Source organism: Anser anser (assembly GCF_964211835.1).
Source record: "Anser anser genome assembly, chromosome: Z".
Taxonomy (NCBI): domain Eukaryota; kingdom Metazoa; phylum Chordata; class Aves; order Anseriformes; family Anatidae; genus Anser; species Anser anser.
This window is the reverse complement of record NC_139723.1, coordinates 76,109,706-76,133,719: the sequence shown is the minus strand read 5'-3', so window position 1 is coordinate 76,133,719 and position 24,014 is coordinate 76,109,706. Positions and strand designations below refer to the sequence as shown.

Below are 24,014 nucleotides of genomic sequence, written 5' to 3'. Positions count from 1 at the left end.
TTCAAAAGTTAAGTTTGCTTAGTCTAGGAAAGAGAAGATCAAAAAGAGATGTTATGGTCCTTCCATATGGAACAGATGTTTTAAAGATAGTGATCAGGTGTTTTTTTTCTGTTCTGTACTATTGCCAAGACATCCCTCCTCATTCTTCCAGGTAAACTGCGAATAAATCAAACTTTTTATCTCCCCTCAGAATATCTTTTTCCCTATATAAATATCTAACAGCAGAGTCCTTCAAGAATCCAAGTTCTGGCAGCTACCACAAAGAAGAGTGCTCTACCCTCTATCCCTGTAGTTATAAAAACTTGAAATATTTTTTCAGTTCAGTATTATTTTAAGTAAGATTCTAAATACTTCCAACTGAAAAAGACACAAAAAATAAGCCTTTATATAACTCATCACAAGTGGTTTGACAAAAATCACAATGAATATGGTATTGTTTGCTTCAGCTTTCTTGTGTTTTGAACCAATGTTATTGGAATGTGTCCACGAAACATCATTAAAAAGTGATGATCATGAGAAGATCACCAGAATATTTGAGTCATGTCTAAAAAGAGAGAGCAAGGACATACTTTGCCAATAAAATAAATTATACTGAAAATGTGTGAAATTAAGTCATAACTGCAATGAAAAATATGGTGAAAGGAAACAAAAACTTAGAATTCAGCATCTCTTTTCCCTGCATTGTCTGCCATTTCACCCCAAACCCTCTGAGAGAGCATGTGCTGGAGAAGCTAAAGCAAGAATTCTTTGCTCTTTGGTAGCTGGAGATCATTTCCAGTGCTATGGAGTATGATGGAGGTTGCTTGCGGTAAGAAACTAAGTTTGGAAAATGGATGTTTACGGATTGCACCAAATGAATGACTCTAGAAACACATTTCTTCCATCTAATTGTGTTATATATGAAACTCCTCCATGTGCTGCATCATCATGCCTCTGCCATGCTGTCGGAGGCTCTGCTCATGACTGCTCATGCTCAGTTTCTGTGACTAGCAGTGTTCCCCAGGGGTCGGTGCTTGGTCCGGTCTTGTTCAACGTCTTCATCGACGACCTTGATGAAGGAATAGTGTCTACCCTCAGCAAGTACGCCGATGACACAAAGCTGGGAGGAGTGGCTGACACGCCAGAAGGCTGTGCTGCCATTCAGCGAGACCTGGACTGGCTTGAGAGATGGGCAGGAAGAAACCAAATGAGGTTTAATAAGAGCAAGTGTAGAGTCCTGCACCTGGGAAGGAACAACCGCACGTATCAGTACAGGCTGGGGGACGACCTGCTGGAGAGGAGCTCTGCGGAGAAGGACCTGGGGGTCCTGGTGGACGACAGGTTGGCCATGAGCCAGCAGTGTGCCCTGGTGGCCAAGAGGGCCAATGGGATCGTGGCGTGCATTAAAAGGAGCGTGGCCAGCAGGTCAAGGGAGGTGATCCTCCCCCTCTACTCTGCCCTGGTCAGGCCTCACCTGGAGTACTGTGCCCAGTTCTGGGCTCCCCGGTACAAAAAAGACAGGGATCTCCTGGAAAGAGTCCAGCGGAGGGCCACAAAGATGATAGGGGGCCTGGAGCATCTTCCCTATGAGGAAAGGCTGAGGGACCTGGGTCTGTTCAGCATGGAGAAGACTGAGAGGGGATCTTATTAATGTCTACAAATGTCTTAACTGTGGGAGCCAGAGGGGTTTGGCCAACCTTTCTTTCAGTGGTTTGTGGGGACAGGACAAGGGGCAATGGCCACAAGATAGAACACAGGAAGTTCCGCACCAACATGCAAAAGAACTTCTTCACAGTGAGGGTGACAGAGCACTGGAACAGGCTGCCCGGGGAGGTTGTGGAGTCTCCTTCTCTGGAGATATTCAAGGCCAGTCTGGACGCCTACCTGGGCAGCCTGCTCTAGGGAACCTGGTTTGGCAGGGGGGTTGGACCCGATGATCTCTTGAGGTCCCTTCCAACCCCTACAATTCTGTGCGATTCATACAGTAGGTGAAGGAACAGTTTGGTGTCCATGGTATGCAAATCACAACTTATTCTGTTAAGAGTGTCAGGAAGGATGTCTGATCATGCTTATTGTTTTTTATGGTAGACATAATCTACGAAATTTAACTTTTCATTGTACAGGTATTATGGAAGTATATCCATGGTCTGCTGTTACAGGCACAGAAAATATTATTTTCTAGAAAAAAAAATATCAGCATCATCTATGGGAAACAGAAACCCTTCAGAATTTGGAATTCCATTCCTACAATTATATATATATTTGTTAAAATAATTATTAATTGATTAAACCACTCTTTCAGAATTCAAATTCTGAAATGAACACTAAAATGAAACATAATGTTCCAAAATCTTTTGCTAGGGACAAAAAAGATCACCATATAAGATTCTGCAAAATTCCATATATGACCAAAGAGGTTTTTTGTAGTAGAATAACTTGGTTATTCTCAGTTATGGTAAAAGTTACTTAAAATTAGCTACAAAAACCAAGGATGTGTCCAAGAGCCAGAAATATGGGGAAAAAAATACCAATTGGATTTTCTACATCAGTTCATTGTAGTAGTTTAAGTAGTGATTAAAGATAGTTAAAGAAGTGATTTTAATTTTTACAGTTTATCATCCCTCTTCCTCAGTATATAACAATGCTAGCATCTTATTTGCCTTTTTAACTGATTTAGTCTAGTTAAATTGTTAGTTTAAATGACAAAGCCTTACCTTCACCAAAAAATAGGAAATGGAAGGCAGGAGCTCTGAATCTTCATCTCACAGCCCACTCACAAGATTCAGAGTGGAGAACAGAGCGTGAGTCACAAATCCATACAAATGTAGACTGTGTATCTCTTTCTGAGACCAGTAGTGAAAAAACATTTTCAATGAAAAACAAAAAATGGTTTTACTGCTTTTTTTTTTTCCCCTTAATATTTTAAAGTGCAAATCTTTCTACTGATACTGTGAAAGTGACATTTTATTGTAAATGTTAACGTTTGGAAAAGTATCCTAATCCTGGATATGTCACTTGGGTTAACAGTATGAAATGCACAATTTCTATGAAAAGAAAATAGGAAAGATCTGAGTTTGACTGAATGCACACCTACTACTTTTCATGCTGGGAGATAAAATATTGTTGACAACTGTATATATGCTAAAACTTCAGCCAAGTGAAGTGAAATTTGAAGTACGGTTAAATCTCAGTTAAATCTGAGATACAAGGGAAACATGAGACATGAGTTATGACTGGTATGCTTGTTACAAAGAAGCAAAAGGTCAAATCTAGTTTTTATTAGAGAAAAAGAAAAAAAAATCACCCGGCATCTCACATGTTTAAAAGGCCCAAGTAATCTTAGGAGTGAAGCCTGGTTTTAAGTTTCACCTAAAGTTTTTAACCTATGATCCTAGTATCTGTAACTATGAAACTGGATGCTGTCTCTGTTTGGCCAAATACAACTTTACTGTGTTTTATTAAAAAACAAAACAAACAAACAAACAAACAAAAAAAAAAAAAAACAAAAAAAAACTGGTGGTAGAGAACAAACTGAATCTGTATCTCCCTTCAGTACTGAGTAATTTAAAAGCATTATCCCCCCAGCTGCAGGTATGAAGAAAGAGTGGCAAGCAGGAAAATTGAAGAGGACCTGCATTCTGGGACACAGGTGGGACAAGCTGTCACTGTATAGACTATGCTTCCAGTCTACAAATGGTCAGCGTGGGGGTTTCTCTTATCAGAAAGGATTTTCTCCCTGGGAAGCACAAAGAAGCATCTCTTCTGGAAGAAGTAGAATAATGCTTAGTAGACTTAGGCAAACCCTGTGGCACCATAAAGACTACTAGACTATGTACTGCAGTGATTGTATATTAAGCTGTCCTAGATATAGAGACAAAGTTAAAACTGTGTCCCTCCATTGCATGAAAGACCAGTCTTTTTCTTATCCTCCTAAAAATATACCTATTTTCTTTTTAAAACAAAGCCATGAAAATTGAATAAATATCAAAAGGCAAAGGCTTTGATTCAGTTTTCCTAGAATGTGCCAATTTGAATCAGAACTGCAATTATTTTCACAGGTATTCTACATTTAATGACAGCTTTCTGAAATTTTCCTTTAACTTCAAGTATTAACTTTCTGAATCCACATTTCTATGCTCACTCTACTAGACTTCCGAGAAGTCTACTGCTTTGTTAAATCAGCCCAGGTGAAATTAATACAGCAGAAAACTGCACAAAAAGATTTTGATTCTCAACACTGAGATTCCCATGTTTGCATTATTTTTTAATGAGGGCTGATAGCTCTTGCCTCGATGTAGGCTTCTGGCAGTCTGCTAGACTTTGATTCTAATAATGTATTTTAAACCCTGGATGTAAATGGGTGGCTTTCATAATGTTTGATTTTTAGATTAGTTAGGAGTATACAAAGTTAGGAAAAACTCTACAGTGAATAGAACTGCTTTAATGTATACCAAATACAAACAAAACTAGACACTTTTCTTTAGAGAAAAGCCAGTGCTGTATCGTAAATTAGATTGGTATCTTTAAAAAGATAGTGCAAGTAGATGGTGTACATATGTTACAGACTGTAAAATATTATTACAAAAAGCACCCCTTTCACTTTCCTCTGTTCCTTGTATTTTCATTTACCTTTTCACTTGTTTCTCATTCTCTTTCACTCTTCTCATGCTTCGTTTCTATCTTGATTGGCTGCTATTTTTAGTTTTCCTAAACAAAATATAAACCAAATAACATGATTCCAGTCAAACTCTCCAACAATTTCTTCCAACAAATTTCAAATTAAGCAGAGACATCCAGACATTCACCTGTTGATAATCACTGAAACACACTGAAATTAATTTATAGTGACTTGGAATCCACTTGAGTCTAATCAAACATCTTTGATTATTCTGTTTAAGAGCAAAGCCAGGAAAACACTCATTCATGTTTTTGTGTTCTATGCCATAAATCCCATTATCTAAAGCTGAGAGTTGTGAACAGGGCATCCTCTGTAATTTTTTTTTTTCCAGCGCTTCGTGTTTCGCTGCTGCCATCTTCTGGAAAAAAAAGGACAGTTTTCCTACAGTTTTTCCAATCTCTTTTGAAATATTTAATCATTTTATTGTCATCTCCTTAACAGTATCAGTACAGGTTTTTGTTCATTTAGGGATAAGATAATTTACCTATAAGTTTTGCAATGTGTTCTCTTTTATTCAGTTCTAATTCTTCACCGCAAAAAGTGTTTTAGAAGATAGTGCAAATCTAAAAATTAGTATTAAAAATAAATCTTCTCTGTATTATTAAACGCTGTATTGCTACAGACCATTGTATATATTATTAATTGTAGCTGTTTAAGATTTTTTTTCTCTCAGTATTTATGTTGCACGTTTTACTTTTAAACAGCAAATTATTCAGGTCTATTCTGTAGACCTGTTTCCATCTTTAAACTCATATTTACTAAACCTTCCCTTTTGAATATTTTAAAAAATATTTGCATTACTTGTTAGGCTCCTACATTTGTGATCGAGTAATGTGGTCATGTTCTCACAACCGTCCCTCACTCGTACATAACCACTATGAGAAAACCATGCAAAACTGCTTATCTTCTCTGAACTTTTTTCTCACAGCACCTAAGGCCATACAATCTGAGATGCTCTTACATCCACCAAAGAACACTTTAACTGAATGAAATACTTGAAAACCCCAAAGCATTGTTGCAGATGAAGAGGAAGCTGCTACTACAAGCATCTTTGTACACGAGGAGGCAGTAGAGTCAGGCACCCTGCCGATGGCAAAGGTCCAAGCCCAGCTGTATGCCTGACCTCTGGTCTCGACTCTTCAAAGGCCCCTTCCAAATAAGGAGTCGTCTATACCTGGATTTCTTTAAAATGTGCAGTTTTGTAACAAATGCCTTTCCTAAACCAGGTCACTTAGCTACTGCCTGAGTTTAACCAGACATACGACTGCTCTGGGAGCCCATGGCTGCCAAGAGAACATAAATGGAAATACTATTTATTTTTACATAAAAACAACACCAGGGAAAGAAGGGGAGGAAGGTTACAAGAGCAAAAAGTTGTGCCTGAATATTATGCCCGTTTCTCAGAGAAGTCAGTGCCCTCAGGACAGAGCTAAGTGAAGCAGACTCCTGCGGTCCATGTCTGACCCTCCATTCAGCAATTCAGCACCTTCCTGCCCAGGTTATGACTGAATTTCTTCAGAATCTCTTCCACTTTTTTTTTTTTTTTTTAGTGGGAAATTGGACATTGCTCAATTAGATTTTGTTGGTCTCCTTTGCAAATAGCACTCTGAATAATTTGTTAATCCATCCTTGAGTGACTCTCTCCGGCTTTGGGGATCAGATAGAAGGGTCAGCCCCAAAGCAGCCAGCTGGGGGAGCCCTGGAGGTGCACCGGGTGCTTCCCTCCCCGGTCCTGCCGCCCTGCTGGAGGGGGAGGCTGCCGGCGAGAGGGCAGCAGGGACGCGGAGACACCGACCCCGCTTCCCGCCCTGAGGGCTGCTGACAGGAGCTCCGCCATTTTGAGCTGCGGGCACCCCCAGCCAGCCGCCACCCCACGGCCCCCTCCCGCCGCCCGCACGCCCCAGCGTCCCCGTCCTTCTTCGGCCCGGCTCGGCTCTGTTCAGCCGGTCTCAGCCCTGCCCGGTGCTGCCCACCGGCCCCATTGGCTCGGCTCTATGGAGCCGCCTCCGGTTGCATCAGCTTCGGTGCCGGGAGGCGCCTGCGCGGGGTCCTTCCCTTCTCTTCCCGCTCCTCCCTCTCTTTCTCGGTGCCGGCTTGGCTCGGCGGGTGGCAATGGCGGGGGCTGACGGCCAGGTGGGTCCCGCAGCGTGCTGGGGGCGAGGGGGGCACCGGGGTCCGCCTGCCCCGGCTTCCCCCGGCTCCCCCTCACTGCTCCCGGGGACTGCGCTGAGGCGGGCAGTCCCCGCGGCAGGTCTGGGGGGGGGCGGCCGCTCCGGAGGGAGGACGGGTGCTGGCGGGGAAGCCGGGGCTGTCCCCAAGAAATTTTTCCATCAAGTGGACCCGGTGTTGTCCCTCCAGCTCCGGGGAAAGGCGGTGGGGTTGGCACGATGTTCAATAAAAGAGGCCGGCGGAGTGGGTGCCCCTCGGTGCGTGGGGTTGGGGCGGCTCGCAGCGGCTGCTGGCATGTGAGGAAACGGTGTTTGCCTTCCCTAGGTGAATGCTGGGGGTGAAAAAAAGGCAGACTGCGGGAAGAAGAAAACGAAGGAAGGGGCCGGCGATGAAGGGCGCACGGAGGTGAGCAGCCCTGGGGTCGTGGGGTGTTGAGAGACGCAGTCCCTTGGTTTTGTGTGCTGCTGGCCTTGCTGCGGTGCATCCCTGTGACTTATTTTATCCATCTTTTCAGTGAGGCCTTTCCCCACTATTTTGTACTAAAGCAAAGTTTGCCTTGAAGTTGCTTTGTTGCCTTTGACAGCAAGTTATATCAGTGTAATGGGGGAGCAGCTGAGATTTCCACAGTTGCTGCTTCCTGATGCTGTTCGCTGTGCCCCCCCACTTGCACCAGGAGGTGGGCAGCAGATCTCAGCAGCGATTGAAGCCTTCAAAAGATGTGCTCTCTTCCGTGTTTTGGGTTGGTATGAGTAAATGCATCCCTCTGACTGTGAACGATGAGGGCCAGCTGCTAGCCAGCACTAAGCTGAGCTGGCCTTGTAGCTGTATGACTTGGGGTATGTGCAAGCTGACAGCCTGACATCTTTTATGTGACACGTAGACCAGAGTCACTTCCTCTCCAGGTGGCTCGGACTAGAGGTGTTCCACGAGTTTTCTCACATAATAATAAAAATCTGCTTTTATGGTGAACTTTTACATTCTTTTCAGATTTATTTTTGTCCTTGTGTAGTTTATTAAACCAGTGTTTAATAAATCAATTTAAACACTGGTTTAATAAACTATGTAGTGGCTTGTTAACATATCTATAGTTAATTAAACAGTTGTACAGCGGTGCATTTCAAAGTGCTAATTATTAAGCTGAAGTCTTATATAGTTATTAGTTACTGATAATGATTGCTTGTTAGATATAGCACACATATAACTATAGATATAGTCACATAGCTCCTTGTGAAAAGTACATCCATTCTGTTTATATTCTTGACATAATGTGATATTAGAGTACTCTAATAATCTATTGCATTTTTCTTTCTCTTTATTCTTGATATGTAGCTAAATCCCTGGCCTGCATTTATCAATGAGCGTTTAGAGATGTACAATAAACTTAAAGCTGAACATGATGCACTCCTTGCAGAAAGAGCTGCTAATGACAGTAAACCCATTAAAGTTACATTACCTGATGGCAAGCAGGTTGATGCTGAGTCCTGGAAGACAACTCCTTATCAAATTGCTTGTGGAATTAGGTATGATTCTATTCTGTGGTACACTTACTAATTTTTATACAGATCTACATCTGCAAGTCATGCCTGTGATCATTAATGTTAGCACATGCAGAATTAGTTTGCATGGGTCTGGGGAAGGAAGATGATTTGGGTGATGTTTCACTTGATTTTTAGAGTGCAGTAACATTATGAGAGTGTTTTGCTTAACTGCAATTTTACTTGCATGGGAAATACCTGGCAAAAAGAGCATGGCACAGCTTTGGAGGACTCAAGTGTGCTTTGGGGAGGATTTGAACAATGCATACTGACCACCCTAACAGTCAAAATTATGAAAGCTGGGTGATTCCTAGAGGTGCAATACCTTTTTTTTGATTATTTTTTCGTGTTATGTTATTGGAACCCTCTCTGCTTTTGTGATTTTGGGCTCGAGGAATTTTTTTTGCCTACTTGAGATAAAACTGTGAAGTCACTACGTTAGAAATGGTATCTGATAATTTTTAAAAGAGATGTTCTGTTTTTTATTGCAGTAGGATTTTGAAGTCAGGTTAGGACTTTGCCTCTAACTTAAATACGTTGATGAGTGCATGGATGTCTAGTATACAATGCAGAATTCCTCCTACATCTCTGAAGAGATGTGAATAGGATTTTCATAAATGTTCAGGACTGGCTAAACTGCTCTTCCATTTGGAATTTGTTTACAGCATTGTACCCACTCTGAGCACTCATGAAAATCTTATTCAACATGGAGGGCAAACCTGGCTTGTTTCTACCTTCTGATTTGAAATAATTACATACCATGTATTTATTCTCTAGTCAAGGCTTAGCTGACAACACTGTTATTGCTAAAGTGAACAAGATGGTTTGGGATCTAGACCGTCCTTTGGAGGAGGACTGTACCCTGGAGCTGCTCAAGTTTGAAGATGAAGAGGCTCAAGCAGTGAGTATCGTCTAACTAAAATTGTTTGCTTTTAGATTTTCACTAAACCCAGCCTCCAGTAGTTATTAGCATCTTTACTGTGCTCAAAGGAGGAGGAGGAGGAGAGAAAAGGTTTGCTGTGTAGATAAATACACAGCTGATACTGCAGATACTGTACATTCTGCTTTGTATTAGTTGACAATTCTGCTCGCACTTGCTGTAGTTTATGCCAAGTCTGTTATATTTTCAACCTTCATGTTAACGTAAAGTAGGTCCTTTGAGCTGACCTCTTTAGCTTGACAGCAAAAGCAATGCTGAGTACAGAAGTACTGTCTACAGACATAAAAGAGCTGAGTAAGCTGCTCTTATTCGTTTTACATACAGAAGTACATACTTTATTTTGGCTCTTCATGCAGCTAAATGTAGATAGCCATTATCTAGCCAAATTTTTTAATTCTGTCTTTAGAAAAAGTTATTTGGTACAAGAAGCTGCAAACTCGTCACAGATGTCTTGCATTCAAACTTAGGGTTTTCATCCTGACTAAATGATGGCTTTTGTGATATTTATGTCTTCTGATCCGTGCAAATAAAAGCAGACTGAAGCCTTGCAGATTTTGTTTCATTTCATCAGAACGTCAAGTGCACTACAAGATGTAGCACAGTTTTTAACTTTATGAACTGTTCTGTATCAGTGCAGGACTTGCCATGCATAAAGTCTTTGCAGGACCACAGCCTTATGTTGAAAGTGCACCTTGTCACCTTTATGCTGTACATCAGCAGAGCTGATCAATTGAAGTTAACAGTAAAGAAGAAGAGTTGTTGGGTTAGTTTCCTGACTTCTGGGCAAAATTTAATCATTTCAACAGTGGCTGAAACTAAGAATTACTTGCTACCAGGCAGAAAACAATATTCCAGTGTTATTCTTTGGAAGTGTTGATGCTTAGGATGGGAGTGTTTTGGGGCTTTTCTGATGACTGCTCTAATGTGGGATCTGCATCAAGTACCCTTAAAAGCAAGCATTCAAAAAAAGTTTTTAATTAAACCACTCAGAATTGCATCGTGCATATTCATACTTGACCCCTCTTTTTCACTTCCAATAGGTATACTGGCACTCAAGTGCTCACATAATGGGTGAAGCTATGGAGCGAATCTACGGTGGATGTTTGTGCTATGGTCCACCGATAGAAAATGGATTTTATTACGACATGTTCCTTGAGGAAGGGTAGGTTTTATATTCTTTTTCTTTTTCAGGAGTAGGGATATGGCAGTCAGAGCAAGGTTTCTGTTATTTTCTTATTCCCAGAACAAAGTCATTTGCACTGCTGAAGATGGGTTTGTTCTTTGCAGTGTGTCCCAGCCACAAACCAGTACAATGCAACCAGGTCAGAAATTGCAAGTGAAAGTGAGAATGATTCGTTCTTCTGCGTGTGTTTATTTTAGGGGTGTATCAAGTAATGATTTCTCTGCTTTGGAAACGTTATGCAAAAAGATCATGAAGGAAAAACAAGCCTTTGAAAGACTGGAAGTTAAGAAGGAAACACTACTTGAAATGTTCAAGGTAGGCTGTTTTATAATATTGTTACTATCATCACACAGTTAGCCAAGTGTTCTATTAGTGGTAGAAGGTCTGTCAAATTAATTTTTAGAGATGTTGTGTTCCTACAGACTCATATGTGATATTTAACCAAAAAAAAATGAGCAAATGCATCATTTAAGTTTTCGGGAACACGCATTAGGTTTTTCTGCAACTGTAAGAATTGTAGGTCTTCTGCTGGGTGACCTTGGTGATATTTTTGAATCCACATTCCTCGTTTATTTCACATGGATGTAAATTTGCAGTTATATTCAGATCATGTGCTGTTATGTGCCTGTTTCATATTGGCTGTAGTAAAATGCCATGGTGATGCTACAGCTGCATTTGTGATGCTCTCAGTAAGCTTCATACAACATTTTTATTTTTTTTTTAAGAATAAAGACTTCTGGGAAGCTCCAAGCAACAATAAAAGCTGATCTTTCTCTTTTGTACCTAGCTGTAAATAATTCTCTGGCATTCAGAGATACTCAGTTTTCACTACTAAAACATCAGGAGACTCGTAGTATTATTCAGGTTGGAAAAGGCCTCAGCAGGTCTTCAGTTCAATCTCATGCACAGGGCAGTGTCGACCAGGTTTCCTGGGGCTTTGTCCATTTGGGTTCCAAATGGACTTGGAGGTTTAAAACTTGTAAGTATGGGGACTGAACAAGCTGCTCTCTGGGCAGCCTGCTACTCTTTTTGACTGGAGCACCAATACTATACAGCTATCTTGCATAATCCTCTTGTGATGTAGTATAGCATCAGGTTTGCAAATAGTTTAAACTGCTTGTCAGCCTTACTGCTTAACAAGGAGTTAACAAATATGTATGGTGTTTGTTTTTTTTTTCTTAGTATAACAAATTTAAGTGTCGCATCCTGAATGAGAAGGTCAATACTCCAACTACAACAGTATACAGGTGATTATACATGCATAATAATATTACTGGATAAAACTTGCTAGGAGGAAATATACTAAATGAATGTTTTCCTGTTCTTAGGTGTGGCCCCTTGATAGATCTATGCAGAGGGCCTCATGTCAGACATACTGGCAAGATAAAGACCATAAAAATTCATAAGGTAAGGGCCGAAACTACCTTAGAAAAATGTGTTCGTTTGAAAGCATGTTGCTGTCTTTGGGCAATATGACAGCACATTACCCAAGAATGTAATGCAAAGTGGATAGCCTGGCCACAAATTCAATTTAACCAATTAGTGAAGGGTTGTGTGCTACAAGAATGATGTTCATGTGGTGCGAAGACCAACTAGGTGGCCAGGGCCTGCACTTCTAGCACAGATCAGAAAATGAGTCTGGCTTAATTCTTGGTTAAACTGTATCAGCTAGAGTTTTTAGTTTTTGCTCAGCTGATGGTTACAGCCAAGGGTGAAAAGTTCATTTGGAATAGATGGCTACAGAGAGAGACAGTGGGCTATAAAAGAAAAAAAGACCTAAGTAGAGCTCAAAAACATTTTTACATATTCTATTTGTCTCTTCTTTGTGTGTTTTTCTCATCAGTGCTATGTATTTATGATTAAAACTCTCCTTGTGCCATAGTTACTCTACGTTATGTATAGAGATTTGTTAATGATTGCATGCCTTTTCACAACAGGCGGTAGTAGTAAAATGTGGAGGCTACTCCTTTTATTCATCATTTCATTTATTTTTTTGCATGCAGAATTCCTCTACCTATTGGGAAGGCAAGGCTGATATGGAATCACTCCAGCGCATTTATGGAATTTCATTCCCAGATGCAAAAATGCTGAAGGAGTGGGAGAAGTTCCAGGAGGAGGCTAAAAGCAGAGATCACAGAAAAATTGGGCGGGTGAGACAGTCTGTCTGGTAATGTATTTCACAAACACACTGTATACATGACCTCATAACTAGAAGCATCTCAAAGACAGCACTTGACTGCCACAACCAAGATGTGACATGTCAGTATTTTCAGTCAAGTTTCAAAGCCAGCTGCTTTTCCGTCGAAGAGCATCAAAAGTCCTAAAGTAAGCAACTTATCTTTAGAGATTTCTCTCTTTAAACATAATATCCTTCGTCCACAGATTAAACAGTACATTACCTGAATGCTTTGGCATGCAAAACATGCCACTTCAGTCTGTAGGCAATGCTCATTCCTACCTGGGTTGCTACAGCTTGTTCTCAATATGAAGATTTTTTATTTATTTATTTTTTTTAACTTTGGTGATGCCCAGTCAGTAGCAATTAATTTGTGAATATTCAGTGAAAAAAATGGCTGTACAACTACTAATTTTTTTTCCAAATATTATTTTTCTGCAGGACCAAGAACTGTTTTTCTTTCATGAACTCAGCCCTGGTAGTTGTTTTTTCCTGCCAAAAGGAGCTTACATATATAACACATTAATTGAATTCATCCGGGTAAGTAATGTCTTTTGGAAATCTTATAGAAGAAATTGCTTTAGAAAAATGTGTAACAGTATACAACAGTGTAACAGGATAAATTGAGTTGAATTGAAGGGCTGTTCAATATCCTAGTTCTGTAAGCCATGGTACTAAAGAGACCTGTTTAGAGTTGGTCTTTTAACAATCTCTGCTGAGTTATGTTTTTATTAAAACTTTATTAACCTGCAGTTAAAGCAGTGATAATGATAATCTGTAGTATGGATTCTTTGACAACTAAAAGTACAGCTAAACTCACAGTACAGTCGTTCCACAAATCCATGTTGGTTTGATTTGATAAATGTATCTAACTTGACCTTGTAGAGTTATTTGTTATAAAAATGAAAAAAAAAATCCCGATCTACCTGTTGCAATATATAAAAATCTGTGTCTTGTTACTTTATGTTTGCGCTGAGATGTACTACCTAGTGTCATTGATTAATGAGAGACTGCTGCTTTGCTTGCTGGGAGGGAACTTGTTCTTCTTGCTCAGAGTTGTTTGGGGGAAGGGTGGTGCTGGTGGAAGGAAGGTATCCTGCAATCTCCAGCTTGTTTTTCTTTATTTTCTTGAGTCACGGACTTCAATAAGGCAGCACTTCCATGTTTTTATGGCTGCAGATCAAGGGCTGCATACCATTACTTTTGTTTGCTTATTAATTATTTTATGTACTGGGTCTGTTTTAGAGTGAGTATCGAAAACGTGGATTCCAGGAGGTTGTCACTCCAAATATTTTCAACAGCAAACTATGGACGACTTCAGGACACTGGCAGCATTACAGCGACAACATGTTTTCCTTTGAAGTAGAGAAAGAAATCTTTGCTCTGAAGCCTATGAACTGTCCAGGACACTGGTAAATACACATAGCAGCAAATACAATTTATCAAAGATTGATTAAAAAAAAAAAACACAACACAGTTTTCCTTTTCTGCTTAATTGTACAGATAGCTATCTTAAGGCACTCATATTTGACGTTTTCAGGAGCGTTGTAGTTATGAGTCTTGGTGCCTATGAGCTCTCTCTATTGAGACCCTGAGAAATGTCATTTTTTCATTATTACAGTGGTTGTGTTTTAGAACTGAAGCTTACCTTAGTGCTAAGAACTCTGGATAGCTAAACCAGCTACCAGAGCATTGTCTATTTTGCTGCAATTTAGTCATTCAGGTTTTAATGCTCAGTTCAGGAGCTGTTACCTTCTTTGTGTGAAGTGGGGGAAGCATATCAGCTATAACAGAGTACCTGGGTTTTGTGTTTTTGTTTTTTTTTTTCACTGAAAAAAATAGTTGTAAATGACTGTATTCAGGTTACATCACTGACATCATGGGCATTTAGTAATGCCTGTTATACAAGTAATAAACTTTTTCCTTCAGCCTTATGTTTGATCATCGTCCAAGATCATGGCGTGAGCTGCCATTACGGTTGGCAGATTTTGGTGTTCTGCATCGCAATGAACTGTCAGGAGCTCTCACAGGACTCACTCGAGTACGTCGGTTCCAGCAGGACGATGCTCACATATTCTGTGCTATGGAGCAGGTATGGGTTGCTGTTAAATGAAATTGGGTAATAAAATCAGAATAGTTGAATTTTCTATAGTTGAGACTTTATTTCCGTTCTTATGAAGATTGAAGAGGAGATAAAGAGCTGTCTGCAGTTCTTGCGTTCTGTGTATGATGTCTTTGGATTTTCCTTTAAACTGAATCTCTCCACTCGTCCTGAAAAGTACCTGGGAGATATCAAAGTGTGGAATGAAGCTGAAAAGGTAAATAATTTTATTAATTTTCGATATGAAAACGAGGTTGCAGCTGGAAGTCCTGTAAGAACATACTGCCTTCTGGGAGGTAACAGTTGCAGCCTGTTACCTGAGAAATGTAACTTAATAACACCCTTCAATTCCATCTGAGTACTAGCAGTAGCTTTCTTATGCACTACATACCTATCATTATTTTCCATGCAAAAGTGATCTCCATGTCACAATCAAATTATGTCTCCTTTTTTTTCAATTGATTGAAAATTTGAAGGGGGGGGAGGGGAGAGGGAAGATGAAGAGAACCAATTCTGGCAGCCCCTGTATATATAAGACTGAACAGTCTTCCAAAAAACTGGCTGTTTTCACGATTAAAGTGTTAGCCCTTGCAGATTCAGAGGTTAGCAGAAGACAGGGCAAGAACAGACACTATATATACAAGGGATGGATTCGCTCTCAAGATTTACAAACTTTGAATCTATCATAAAAAGTTCTTGCATCCTAGCTAATGCTGCATGTTTGACCTCTACCAAAATATATACTTCAGCTTTGTTTAAGTTTGGAGTAAATTATTTAACCTTACTTATTTTAGCTGGGACACTTCCAAAACTCACCTTTTTTCAGAAAAGTAATGAGGTGGATAGGAATGTGTTGCAATAGTTATGGGGAAATACTGTAAGTCTGGTAGTGTTAGATGTCTGTAGCAGCAGGCTGGCATGATGCTGTAACATGGAAACAAATGAGAAACACTTAAGTGTATATGTCCTTTAACTCTAGCAACTGGAAAACAGCCTGAATGACTTTGGTGAGAAGTGGGAGTTGAACCCTGGCGATGGAGCTTTCTATGGACCTAAGGTTAGTATGTTGCAATGGACTTCTAGCTGGATGAGGCTTTTAATTCTGTTTGGATGAGTGTCCTGGTTGATGCTGAAACCAGGGCAATGAGGTAGACAAAAGCTTATACAATTCCTTGCTTTCCATTCATGCCACTGCAATCTTAGTGGTGGGGGTAGCATGCAAATACTGTTCTTCTCAGTACGTCAGAGGAGCAGGAAAACATGGAAGTCTTTGTCTTCATAAAATCATTCTAACAGCAGATATCTCCAGAAAGACGAGTGTTAGGCATCTATTTGTGCAGAGTGTTTGCCAGGCAACTTTATAAATACCTGACCAAGAAAAAGGAATTCTGCTTTCAGTTAATTATATAAATACAGATGGACACAGTGCTGTTAACACATTTTTTTTTATATCTTATTATGAGAAAGGGGAAGAAAATACTATGGTGGTGCTCTTGGGTTTTGTTCATGATCTTCTTGGTAAAGACAGCTTTTATTTTCTACTCATTCTGTACATTCCCTTCCAATATAATGCTGTAGCTAAATTTTTCAGTGTCAGTATGTCTTTTTAAAGCATTGGTGCTATTTAGTTTTGGCTGGAGGATACAGAACAAAACTGATTCTTAAAGTGAGAAATTGGTACAAACTGAGATTGTTGGCTTTACAGGTGCAAGGCTTGGATCATAGAATCATAGAATGGCTCGGGTTGGATGGGGCCTTAAATCTAGTTCCAACCCCCTGCCATGGGCAGGGACACCTCCCACCAGATCAGGTTGTCCAAAGCCCCATCCAGCCTGGCCTTGAACAACTCCAGGGATGGGGCAGCCACAGCTTCTCTGGGCAGCCTGTGCCAGGGCCTCACCACCCTTACAGTGAAGAATTTCCTCCTCACATCTTATCTATACCTACCCTCTTTTAGTTTAAAGCCGTTCCCCCTTGATCTATCATTATCTATCTGAGTAAAGAATCTCTCTTCAGCCTTCTTATAAGACCCCTTTAAGTACTGAAATGTCTCAGTGAGGTCTCCCTGGAGCCTTCTCTTCTCCAGTCTGAACAGCCCCAGCTCTCTCAGCCTGTCTTCACTGGAGAATTGCTCCAGCCCTCTGAGCATCTTTGTGGCCCTCCTCTGGACCCGCTCTAACAGCCCCACACCCTTCTCGTGCTGGGGGCCCCAGACCAGGACGCAGCACTGCAGGTGGGGCCTCACAAGGGCAGAGCAGAGGGACACAATCCCCTCCCTCCACCTGCTGCCCACCCCTCTGTTGGTGCAGCCCAGGACGCAGTTGGCTTTCTGGGCTACAGGCACACACTGCTGGCTCATGCTGAGCCTTTCATCCACCAGAGCCCCCAAGTCCTTCTCTGCAGGGTTGCTCTCAGTGGGTTCTTCTCCCAGTCTGTGCTCGTGTCTGGGATTGCCCTGACCCAGGTGCAGCACCCTGCACTTGGACTTGTTGAGTAGGAAGGGAAAGTTTTTGTTGTTGTTTGTTTTTGTTTGTTTTGTTTTATATAGTTATCTAATATTTTATGGTGCTGTTTGGCTAGAATTGTCTGTTTTCCCAGCTACATAAACTCTTGACTTACTTGACAGAGGGAAAGTATTCTGTGACTTTTATTTTTTTTACGTAGCTTTAATACTCATTTAATTAATCAAACCCAGTTTACACACAAACTATTTGCTGCTTAAGCAGAGCTGAGTAGCTTAGTGGGAGATGTAAACAGGAGGTGGCAGTGTTGGATTAGTATAACCAAAGCAATTGCTGCATTACAAGTAATCTTTTTGGTGATCAGTGAATCCTAATGCAATAATCTTGTAGAAAGCAAGCAAAAAGGAAATCCTAACCCTGTCTTCATATTTACAAAAAAAAAATAAAAAAGAGAAAAACAATAATAACCTTAACATTGTTTATTAAACAGATTTCTGGAAAAAAATCTTTCATTTGTTGGCATGGTTTTGTAGCTGTAGCTGCACTGAGTTTTGCTAGTGAGTTTTGTTATTAATAAAGACCCTTGCACTGGTTTTGCATCTCTTTAAGAGCTTCCTCCTCAGGAAGCTCTTTGCTTTGCTCTGCTTCCTGTTTGCACAGATTAAGTAGAACTTTCCAGAAATTTTGATATATTTGAGCATAAGGACACAGAACCTTACAAAGTTGCTTGTAAATATTTCCCCAATAGACATAACTTTTATTTAGCTTTATAATCAGTCTAGTAAACTAGTTCTGTTTTTTTTTCTCTGTATGCTAATTGAATCAATTTCACTTTATAGGTTGTAGGTGGAATGTGTTGTAACAGCTAATCATAACTTGAAATGCAAACAAGATTTAGTAACTTCCTCAGTTCATTTGAAAGGAGGCAAATATCCACAAGAACACTTTGTGAGCCCTACATTTGCTCCTAATACACTAGCTAAAGTAAAGTGAGCAAACATGTAGCTTTTTGCAATGATTTTAATGGAAACTGGTTAAAGTTGCATTGTTAAGTGAAGCTCTATATCCAGGGAACCTTTAAACCAACTTAGAATATTTTTTTTCCTACTCTCTAAGTGGATGATTTGGAATTAAAGATGATTGGTAATGACTTATTTGGATAGAAACTCTTTGGTGAGTAGCTGAACTATGATAAACTGGCTTCTGAATGCAAAATTTTTGATCAGTTATTTAGCTAAATGACTTTTGAAAGGCACTTATTGCTTCTGTGAGTAAAACAGTGATCTGTTCATTTGGTACATAAGTTAAAATAAGGTAAACAGCCCCAACATATAGCCAGACCAGTAAAATGATGAAAAAGAGGGCAACTCACTAAATAAGTAAGGTTCAAATACTATAAATTAACTGTTTTCTAGCTGTCTACTTGTCTAACTTCTATCATTAGTGTATCCAGGATTAAAGTATAAGGTGCAATAGATAGAACAGTCTTTACTGTAGATGTTCACATGCAGACCAAGTGTCACTAAGATCCCTGTTGGTAAGTGGACTATCTAACAATAGGGTGTGTATCCTGTGTCCAGGATTTTTGGTGATTATTGCTGAGTTCTGAGCCAACACCCACAACTGCACACCCTCCCTTGACGTGCTGCTGAATTTACTCAGTTAAAAGACTCATGAAAGTCCCATGAAAAACAAAGCAAACTCACAGAAAATATTGAGGTATTCAATATAGTCCACCGTGAAGTAATGTCTCTCCACCTGCTTACCTTGTTTTTAGTTCTAATGCTGTTTGCATCAGAACCTGCAAATCATTTTAAAACATAGGCTGAAGTGAAAGTATGTTGTCAAAAAACATACATAGTTCCTCTACTATATGAGTAAAAGCTTCTGTCTTAAAACAGAGAGTTTGCTTTCAGAGTGACATGCTTGTATCATAAACTCTTACAAAGTTTCAATCTTTTGTTTCCTAAGATTGACATTCAGATTAAAGATGCCATCGGCCGCTACCACCAATGTGCTACAATCCAGCTAGACTTCCAGCTGCCAGTCAGATTTAACCTTACCTTTGTCAGGTAAACGCAGAGGCTGGGGATCTTAACTGCTGTATAATTTAATTTTTCCAACACTTATATGTGTAACTAACTTTATTCACAGCCACGATGGTAATGACAAGACAAGACCGGTTATCATTCACCGGGCTATCCTGGGATCTGTGGAGAGAATGATCGCCATTCTAACTGAAAACTATGGAGGCAAATGGTAACAGTGGAAAGTAGATTTTGACCAAACACTTTTAAATGGAGGATAAATTAGTATACAAGAGTCAAGAGGGTTCATTTTATTTCCCTGCTACAGAGGCATGCTATAGGTATACCACAAGACACTTCCTTCTGAACCCCTTTCTTCAGGTATTAAATAATTCTACATTTTGTAGCCTCCACGTGATACCACTCTTGCATGTGCAGCATACAGCTCATCTGTCTGAGGTGTGTATCTCTCACCTTGCTCTTCCAGCTGTGCCGCACAGCAGAGAGTCATGGTAATCTCCTGTATCTACTGCGGTATAGAATCACAGAATCATAGAATGGCCTGGGTTGAAAAGGACTTCAAAGATCACCTAGTTTCACCCCCCCGCTCTGGGCAGGGTTGCCAACCACTAGAGCAGGCTGCCCAGAGCCACATCCAGCCTGGCCTTGAATGCCTCCAGGGATGGGGCATCCACAACCTCCCTGGGCAACCTGTTCCAGTGCCTCACCACCCTCTGAGTGAAAAACTTTCTCCTAATTTCTAACCTAAATCTCCCCTGTCTTAGTTTAAAACCATTCCCCCTTGTCCTGTTACTACCAACACATGTAAACAGGCGTTCCCCCTCCTGTTTATACGCTCCCTTCAAGTACTGGAAGGCCACAATGAGGTCTCCCTGGAGCCTTCTCTTCTCCAAGCTAAACAAGCCCAGTTCCTTCAACCTTTCTTCATAGGAGAGGTGCTCCAGCCCTCTGATCATCTTAGCGGCCCTTCTCTGGACCCGTTCCAAGAGCTCACATCCTTCTTGTGCTGGGGGCCCCAGGCCTGCACGCAGTATTCCAGGTGGGGTCTCACAAGAGCAGAGTAGAGGGGGACAATCATCTCCCTTTCCCTCCTGGCCGCCCCTTTTTTAATGCAGCCTGGAAACCTGATGTATAGAACATCAGGAACATGTATACAACCTGATGGGGATGACCCCTCTGACTATAACAAGGCTCAACAATTAAATATTTTCCCATGATTAGTTAGTAGCAAGATCAGCAAGTCAGTTATGAGTTGCTGTCTGTTGTAAAACACAGCTTGAATTCTCAGATCAAAAAGTACTTTTGCCCACACTGCAATTCTTTTAGACGCTCAAGTTTTTTGGAAGGTAAGCTGTAACTGGAGCATAGGGCTGTCATCACATCTCAACGCAATCTAAGCTGCTGGCTTAATGAATCTGTCATGCAGATTTTAGTCTCATCTGCTAACAGCATTTTCCGTACTGAAAAATACTAAAAGCTATATAACTTTTTTTGTTTATTGAAGGCCACTCTGGCTGTCCCCACAGCAGGTAATGGTGGTACCAGTAGGACCAACGTGTGATGAATATGCTCAAAAGGTGAAGTATATTTTTTGGGGATTTTTTTTTTCCCAGTTTCAGAAATGCTGTATTTAGTTGAGATACTCAGTCATTAATTATTAATAGTATTTTTCTGAGATAAATATTATAAGTCTTTGTGTATTACATTGTATCACTTGTATATATTACAATGATAATAAGCTGCTGAAGTTTTAGAAGGATTTTAAAGAGATACTAAAATAGATTTTGGGTGCCCAAACATCAAATACTTGTCTTTGTGAGGTTTTTACTATTGGAAAGCTCAGATTTTCAGCTAGAGGGAAAAATTATCTTACACTTCAAGTTCCAGTCTACTGCAGCCATATCTATCCTGCAGAGCAGTAAGAAAGATAAAGATAGGTCTTATCTTTAGCATTCAGCAGATGTTTTTCTGTATTTCTTTCAAGCCTATGATACATAAATAAGTCTGCAAAATTAGGAACTAAAAAAAAAATAAATCTTCTAATTGAAAGCCCCACCACAGTGCTACCATTTACAGTATCAAACCAGAGTAACTGTTCAGCCCGAAACATTAGGTATTGACATCACTGCTCACTGATTAATGTGTGTGTACATGTACGATAGCAGGCCTCGTTTTGTTCTTTGAACTAGGCTCATCGCCAAGGCTCAAGCCAATGACAATGTCTTTGGTTTAGTGGAGGTCAGATAAGCTTGACTGGCTTAACTCTACAGGTCACAAATAGTTCATCATCACAATTTATCCCATTGTGACAGTTTAAATACTTTTTCCCTAGGTCAGACAGCAATTCCATGATGCTGGGTTAATGGCAGATATCGATGTAGATCCTGGGTGCACACTGAACAAGAAGATCAGAAATGCTCAGCTTGCACAGTATAACTTCATTCTGGGTAATGTATAGTGAATTTGTTACCTTATTCTGTCTGACTTTTTCAGACAGGTGCTCTGAGCAGGTGGTAGTGTTTAACTCACTTTGCTCCTTCAGACTCTCCATTGCAGATAGCCTCCCGTGTATACCTGATGGGCAGCCCTTGCATGTACAGCTGTTAGTGAAAGGAGGTCCCTGTTGTGTGGCCCAAGGCATTGCTGCTGCTTTAGAAAAAGTTCTTTGCTGTTTTCTGATCAGCGGTGTGGACACGTTAAATCTACTGTCACTTGTCACTCAGATTGTTAATTGTGATTGTGAATTATTCCTTCCCCTTCTTGTTCCCCCCAAGTAATTTATGCTCTCATTTCAATTGTAAAAGTAGTACCCTAAGTTTACTTCATTCAGCTGCGGTGCATTTCTGAGCTCTGAGGAGACTTGCAAGAAAAGGTGATGCAGGGACAATTAGAAACTGACCCCGAAGCACATGATTTGAAGCAGCACCAAAGTCATGTACTTAACTTGAGCTCTAGCATTGACCTTACATCTGTGGGCAAACCGTGAAAGTTGAAGGAGTCTATCAGAGAGAAACTCTACTCTCACCATAATTTACAGAATCATGAATAAAGTTCTTCTGTTATTTAAAACTTTAAGCATATGATACAGATAAGATGCAACCACATTTTACCTTGAAGACCACAAACAAATGGTCAGCCTACCAGGAAGAAAAAAATCTCACCTAACTTATGTTCAGAGGCTGTTTCCAAAAGCTGTCAAATATCTGCAGATGAGCAATCTCCCACTAAGTATAGAAATGCAATTTCTCATAGCTACCTGCAAGTAGATTACATAAATTTTTATTAGTAATGAGACATACAGATACGGTCTTGGTATCTATCAATGCTTAATTTAAATAAATTGCTTTGGGCTTTGCCAGTAAGCTGTCTTGTTTCTGTAAGCAAACAAATAGCTCTTGATTATTTACAGTCAAGCTGTGTTTCTAGCCTTTGCCCATAGAATACTCCTACATTTATTTTTCATTTCAACTATGTGGGTCTTCTTACTGGCTTATGCAGTTTACTCTTTTCTTTACTCATATTTTGCTAAATTGCTATTTACCATATACTAAAACTAGGCTACTACAAGGCTATTAGCTCTCACAGATCTAAGTTAGGGGAGCTGGGAGGAGGGCAAACAAGGATTTCATGGTGTTGTGTTGTATGCTTTTTAGAATGCTTGTTTAACATGCCTGTGTTTTAAGGGAATTCATAGGCAGTATAGATCGTTAAAAGTTAAGTTCATTCCTTTGCATCTTGGTTGTTTCTAGTTGTTGGTGAGAAGGAGAAGGCCAGCGGAACAGTTAACATCCGTACCAGAGATAACAAGGTGCATGGTGAGCGTACAATTGCGGACACGGTGCAGAGACTGCTGGAACTGAAGTGTTCTCGATCCAAACAAGCTGAAGAGGAATTTTAACACCACCTGCTCTACCTGGCATAAAATGATTCTGGTGTTCCTAACTTGGTTAACCACAGATTGTTTGTACTGTATTGGATTGGCAGAGATCTTTAGTTAGACATGTCTCTTTTTTGTAAAAATCAGTTTCTCACAGACCTTGAACTAAGATTTCCTGGCCTCTGATCAATGATAGATGGAAGCAAGATGACTTTGTGTGACTGCAAGAGAAAATGGAAATGTTAATTGGGGATATCTATAGCACTCTTAACTATCCTGTTAAAATAAAATACATTTTGGTAGCAACTGTTTTTCACTAAAGTTGAACAAGAAACTTCAGACCTAAGAAACCGCATAGAAGCCCTGTGCTGCAGCAGCTTTGGAAGTATCTCCTTTAGCAAGATAAGTGATACCTCGCAGTCTAGTCTGCTGCTCTTACACCTTTTAAATACATTGACACTGAACAGTCACAGGGGCTGGGAAATGAACAGAAGTCTCCTAGTTCAGCATGTTTTGGTGCTTCTGGGAGGTCTCAGCTCTCACTGTGACAGTCCAGCAGTGGGGCCACGTAGCATTGAGCTACTTACCAAGGCTAAGCTCTACCCTTCTCCAAAGGCTGCACCTGAAATGTGCTCGTCCTCAGAGTAAGCTCCTTCTAGCTGCAGGAAAGGGTATGAGTGGAAGAGGTAGGGCCAAAGCAGCTAAGGAAGCCAGGATCCCTAGTTTTTTTTTGGTTGGTTGGTTGGATTTTTAGACATGCCATTTTTTTTTAACATGGAAGAGTCCCCTCTTGTGGAACACTATGTACCAAGCCTCAAACCCAGGGCATCACATAGCAGCCCCTCCTGTCTCTCTCATACTTTTTT

The 24,014-nt window shown here is 40.4% G+C and overlaps 1 protein-coding gene across 1 annotated transcript; it reads left to right on the top strand.

Moving 5' to 3' along the window:
• Positions 1 to 6,639: 6,639 nt before the first annotated feature.
• On the top strand, positions 6,640 to 23,452 carry TARS1 (threonyl-tRNA synthetase 1). Its single transcript, XM_083816405.1, has 19 exons — positions 6,640 to 6,790; positions 7,151 to 7,231; positions 8,156 to 8,346; positions 9,139 to 9,262; positions 10,342 to 10,463; positions 10,682 to 10,799; positions 11,667 to 11,731; positions 11,813 to 11,891; positions 12,488 to 12,634; positions 13,102 to 13,200; positions 13,906 to 14,072; positions 14,590 to 14,752; positions 14,841 to 14,978; positions 15,741 to 15,818; positions 19,195 to 19,295; positions 19,378 to 19,482; positions 20,776 to 20,848; positions 21,604 to 21,718; positions 23,021 to 23,452. The coding sequence occupies exons 1-19, from the start codon at positions 6,770 to 6,772 to the stop codon at positions 23,167 to 23,169; spliced, it is 2,136 nt and encodes a 711-aa protein (XP_083672531.1). The 5' UTR covers positions 6,640 to 6,769; the 3' UTR covers positions 23,170 to 23,452.
• Positions 23,453 to 24,014: the final 562 nt, after the last annotated feature.